At 38.3% G+C, this 6,000-nt stretch overlaps 1 protein-coding gene across 10 annotated transcripts in view; it reads right to left on the bottom strand.

Moving 5' to 3' along the window:
• Window positions 1-594: 594 nt before the first annotated feature.
• Window positions 595-6,000, bottom strand: part of PARG (poly(ADP-ribose) glycohydrolase) — a 142,541-nt gene continuing 137,135 nt past the window's right edge. For 7 of the 10 annotated variants that reach the window (XM_025397876.1, XM_025397880.1, XM_025397883.1 and 4 more), the window contains 2 exons: window positions 2,482-2,610; window positions 595-1,815 (listed from right to left, as the gene is read on the bottom strand). In XM_025397876.1, the coding sequence (XP_025253661.1) occupies window positions 1,661-1,815; window positions 2,482-2,610 (284 nt within the window). In that variant the 3' untranslated portion in view covers window positions 595-1,660. The remainder of the gene's footprint in view (window positions 1,816-2,481; window positions 2,611-6,000) is intronic. The other 3 variants (XR_003121261.1, XR_003121263.1, XR_003121262.1) reach the window with 1 other exon arrangement.

The raw sequence follows: 6,000 nt of genomic DNA, 5'->3' as shown, positions 1-6,000 counted from the left end.
TTTTAAAGAACTGGTCACTTAGTCTTGGGCTGCACGGGAGGGGACGAGTGTGGGGCTAGAAAAAGTGAAGACATGAAACAACCATGAATCTGCAACCAAAGCACAGACTGGGAAAGATTTTAGTATCAAGAGAACTAAAGATAGATTCTTCCAAATTTGAGAGATGACTAAAAATCTTAGTTATTGTGGTAAAAAAACTTCAGTGACAAGTGGCTGCCTTCAGGTGCCAAATCTCACTATCCTCTCAATCTCTACATAAACAAAAAGAGCTATGGCCACCAGCCAAGGCCCTGTCATTTTCCCACCAGTAGCAGGAGGTCAGGCCATTCACTGAAGTGCCTTATGAATAGGATTTGACGGCCATTAGCATTTCCTGACAGCTGATGGTAAACCAGAACATCAACAGGGTGGTTTAGGATTGTTTTGGAAATCTGAGTAGTGCTTCTGTGATGAAACTCTACTTTCGGTTAACATAGGATTGGCTTTGGCTTTCATTTTAACCTCTGAAAGACATTATTGTTTATGTTTGTCGCCAGATTTAAAAATGGACAATTGTGATAAAGGACGTTAAACAGAACCCAGATAATGCCTAAACCTAATTGTTTCCCACCAGTTCAGTTTTATTTAGATTTTATGTGCTCACATATAGACACACTTAAAGAGCATATGTTTATATATACATATATAAAATATAGATGATATGGGAATTTCTGACAAAGTGATTTATTAATGAAAATTTATTCACTATATAACCTTTGAATACCTGAGAAACTTCATTATGCACAAATCAGCATGAAGTTCCCAGTTCCCAAACTTTGGTTATATGAATATGCCTCAAGCACCACAAAAGAAACATTAGTCCTAATTTAAAAAGAAAAAAGTACCAAGAAACAAAAAAAATCTTCAATTCTCTTGAATCTGTTTTCTTTACACCACATCAGGAAAACCCCCTTTTATTCCACATTTCCTTTCATCTCAGTTTTCAAAACTGGTATTAAAAAAACTGATCAGAAGAAAAAAGACAGACAAACCATTATAGATAAAAGTGATTATCTCAAAAGGACAATTTCTGGAAATTATTCTATCTTAAATAAAGAAACTATTTTAATCTAGGAGGTTTGCATTATGCAACATATATGAAGAAAAACCCTAATTATTAATTTTCAGAATTTAAAAACTTAAACAATGCAAGCCTATTAAGAGTTGAGTGGAAGGCTCACAGGGAGATTTTTAGCAAAATCAGTTAAAGAGATTCCTGGATTTCAACTTGTTTCCTGGCATTGCTGGCATCTGTGGGCTGCAGAAGCAATTGGTATAATATATGGGCAGGAAGAAAGAGACCCGACAGGCTGAGCACAACCTTCCATGGGATTTCACAAGAGATCTGATGGACAAAAGAAATAAACATCAAAGAATGAAAACTGAAAAAGAAGAAAATAGAAACAAAACATATCTAAGTCCACGTGAGTCAGGATGGAGGGGGTTTAGATGTATCAACTGACAATTGCATATGTGTGGAAGAGATTGCGTCCTTGACTACAAACGTGGATTATATACACATTTATATTAACTTAAGTCAATTCATATATTACACTACACCTGACAGCTCAAAAGGACGTCTCTGGTGGGAGGTGGGAGAAGATGCTATTGGTTCGGCTCCTCAGGTCCCTGTCCTTTGCCCTGAATGGTCAGCAGTCTCTGCACAGGACTCGGCGGCATGGTATATGAACGGATAAAGCTTGATGTCTGGTCCAGGGGTGGAACAGTTTCTGCATTCTTCATTGTAATATCGTAGCAACAGCTTATACACGTCTCCTGGAGAGCCAAAGGTCAGACCAGAGGCACATTAAAGTATGTAACTGAAAAAACCTTAGAAAGAACACTCCAGTTTTATCTTAATCTAAATAGCATATGCTCAGATTTGGCTTTTGAAAATACAGCATGAATTTCATATGCCTGAAAGGCTTTCCCAACATAAATTAAACAAATTTTAAAAACTCTTTAAAGCAACAACTTCTTAGCTCATGATAACAACAGGTTATACAGGTACACTGTCCATGCACCCTCCTGGGAGTTCACGGCAGCCCTCATTATACACTTAGCTCCTGAGGTAGGAAGCACACTGGATGAGCACTGGCAGGTCTGAGAAATAGGACAGTGGTGCTTCTCAGACCTGAACTTACTTTCATTCATCTCTCCCATTTTAGATTTTTATAGACACAAAAGCAAAAATGAACACTAACTCCAGCTTCTTGACCTTACTTTAGTAAGCTGATGTACTCTATCAAGACTGTGGATGAAACTTTGCCAGAACAAAAAGACTCTGCACATGCTGCCCCTCTGAGAGCTTTGTTCATCCCGCTCAGAGTCATGCTTTTGTTTCTTCGTACCCACTGTGATTCATCCAGATTTAGCAAGTGTTTCCACTGAATGGTGTATAATCCATCTAGATACCAAGTGTCAAGAGTATCTCCTACTTACCAACAGTGAGTTTCCTTTCAGTAAGGAAAATGTGCATGCTGTAAATGTCTCTCATCAATTCTGAGTCCCCAAAGGTGAAATAAACCACATCTCGCTCAGCTGCAGCAGCTGCCAGTATCTGTATTAAGGCTGAGGCAAAGAGAAAACACACAGTTGTATAATGACACTTCCCACCTAGATACCTTTAGCTCTTTACCAGCTGGTGTGCCACAGCTTCACCCTAGATTAAAGATTTATAAACCTAGTATACATGATATTAGAAATGGGGAACACAAGGCTGGGCACGGTGGCTCACACCTGTAATCCCAGCACTTTGGGAGGCTGAGGCAGGCAAATCACCTGAGGTCAGGGGTTTGAGACCAGCCTGGCCAACATGGTGAGACCCTGTCTCTACTAAAAATACAAAAAAAAAAAAAAAAATTTAGCTGGGCATGGTGACGGTTGCCTGTAATCCCAGCTACTTGGGAGGCTGAGGCAGGAGAATCGCTTGAACCTGGGAGGCGGAGGTTGCAGTGAGCCGAGATCGCGCCATTGCACTCCAGCCTGGGTGACAGAGCAAGACTCCGTCTCAAAAAAAAAAAAAAAAAAGAAAAGAAAATAAAAGAAAAGAAAAGAAATAAAAAGAAATGGGGAACACAAGATGGACATAAATCATCTAGTTGTGTGGCTTTTCAGATATGCTGCCAAGAGTATCATCAAACTATAGAATTCCAACACAGGCATCTTTGCTGAACCACAAATAATGGAAGCCGCAAACCATGGGACTAAGGTGGTATTTATATTCGCTTCTACTATATCTGGAACTAAAATTTTTGTGTTTGCTTACTTGATATAATTGCTGTGTCTTATCACACAGCCACTGGTCTTTTGTATAGGCACATTTGGGAGGTTCTAATGTTCTCCTTAATCCCACAGCAGGAGTTCTCAAAATGGGCTGGGGAGCGCACCTGCATCCCTCCTGTACTCCAACCTCCACTGGTCACTGCAGCACGGGAGGCAGAGTTCCTGAAAACACTGGAAAGTCACTCTCTGGTGTACTATAAGAATGAAAAAACAATCGAGATCTACTATCTCCAGGAATCAAAGTTACAAATCACTGAGCCTGAAGTATGTTTCCGAAAATTTAGTTACCTTACAATCTCAGTAGATAGGGTTTATTTTAAATAACCATAAAATTGAATATAGTTACGATAAATGCCCTTTTGTTAGTTATAGATCTCTTACTTCATAAAAGGGAAGATGGGAATCAAATTAAAACATTAAAGAGGGTATATATATTTTTTGAGATGGAGTCTTGCTCTGTCACCCACACTGGAATGTAGTGGTGTGATCTCGGCTCACTGCAACCTCTGCCTCCCGGATTCAAGAGATTCTCCTGCCTCAGCCTCCCAAGTAGCTGGGATTACAGGAGCCTGCCACCATACCCAGCTAATTTCTATATTTTTAGTAAAGATAGAATTTTTTTCTCTTTAGAAAACGGTTTCACCATATTGGCCAGGCTGGTCTTGAACTCCTGACCTCAAGCAATCTGCCCATCTCAGCCTCCCAAAGTGTGCGGATTACAGGCGTGAGCCAATGTGTCTGGCCAAAGAGGGTATCTTTTTATAGTTTTGATTTTTTAGAGCATGTTAATATTCTACGTATTTACAAATTAAAATTAAAATACTAAGAATAGGAATGGGGAGAAACCTGTAACTGAAGGTAAATTAAAACAAATGAGCGTAATTTTAGTTCAAATAAATAACATAACTAAACTGAAGGGAAACGAAGAAAAGGAAGAAAGAAAAAACCCAACAACTTATGAAGACAATATATGACTTACATTAAGTCCGTAAGACCATAATATATGGTCTTAGGCCAGAAAGAGAGAACTGCAAACGAATTCCTAACTCTTTTTACAAGGTTTGCTTACCATACTAATGGAGGCGAAGCAACTCCGAAACTATTTTGAACTGTATTAGAGGAATGAGCAAATGAATAAATGTGTTGATGCTGCTGGGAACTGGGGTCTCACTATGGAAGAAGAGACACACAAACATGGAATGGAGGAAGACAAAAAAGAACTGTGTGGAGATGGACTGAAATGGAAGGCATTGGTGTATACTCGTGATGTCGAAAATATGTGTATCTGTGTGTGTGTGTGTGTGTGTGTATGTGTACATATACATTTCCTAGCTCTGTCTGCCAAAAGGGTCAAAAGGGAGACACCATAGTAGCAATGACCACACTCAGCACCCAGATCTTGGTCTCTACTATAATTCCCCCTAAATGGAACTAGATTCCTCAAGAAATGCTTAATGCTATAGTTTGAACAAGAAAGGTACAAGATGATCTCAAAATATTTTGTTATACCAGAAAGTAAAGAAATGCTCAAATGGATAAAACGAAACAAAAAACAGAAGGGCCAGCTCTTGCCCACAGGAGAAAGCCAAAGACTAACTGTTAAGTGTGGAGGGGGTGTTAGAAGAGGAACATCCTTTCTTTGCAACCACTGTGGTAAAGGTCAGGCAAGAATCATTAACATATGCTAAATCTAGGGAAAATTTTGCCTTTGTCTTCCTACAGATTGCTTATTAGTTACAAGGGAGGAAAAAAACCCTCAACTCTGCAGTGGGGAAACTGGGCAACACCCTGACACGGTGATCAAAATTAAGATCCCCAGTAGTGTCAGATGGCCATCAAGTGCCTCTTGACAGTGTCACTGACGCAGCATTCTGACGGAGAATGCATAACCTTAACCTCATCACAAGGAGACAGCAGACAAACTCAAAGAACACTGTATTCTTTAAACACATCAATGTCATAAGAGACAAAGAAAGGCTGCGGAAATATTCTCGATTCAAAAGGAGGCTAACAAACATGACAACTAAATGCAGTAGCTGACCCTGGACCCTGCGCTAGAGGGAAAAAGGCTAGAAAGGGCTTTATTAGGTCATCTGACAAAATGGGAATATAGATGAAAGAGTAAATAAGATATCAGTGTACATTTATGAATTTAATAACTATAATGTGTTTAAGAGAATATTTTATCCTTAGGAAATACACATTGAAGTATTTAGAAAAGAAGGCATAGTATATGTAAGTTAGGCTCAAATGATTCAGAAAAAAATTGTGTGCAGGTGTATACATATATATGCATACATAAAGGTATTTTTATTTTTATAAATTTGAAATTATTTTTAAACAGACAGTTTTAACAATTACATGCGAAGAAAAAATTTTAAGTTGAACCAGTAAAATTTGATATAGTTGAGTATTTCCCAGATTTGGGAAAGAATCTATGACATTATAATATATGTAAGATTCTAAAATACCATCAAAGTATGTCCTAATTTCCAAACTAATATTTATTGAGTATCCACAACATGGGAGGTGCCATAACTATGCCTCATTAATCTCAGAGTATTGAAAGTAATTAACTTCAAAATAGAGATAAGTTTTAATTAAAACTGCTCAACCAACTTATGCATACATTAAAGCTTCAATACACCCTATTTCAAAAGGTTCCTAATTGACCTA

The sequence above is a fragment of the Theropithecus gelada genome, chromosome 9, assembly GCF_003255815.1.
Source record: "Theropithecus gelada isolate Dixy chromosome 9, Tgel_1.0, whole genome shotgun sequence".
Taxonomy (NCBI): Eukaryota; Metazoa; Chordata; class Mammalia; order Primates; family Cercopithecidae; genus Theropithecus; species Theropithecus gelada.
The sequence above is the reverse complement of the archived record's forward strand: the minus strand, read 5'-3'. Positions and strand labels throughout refer to the sequence as shown.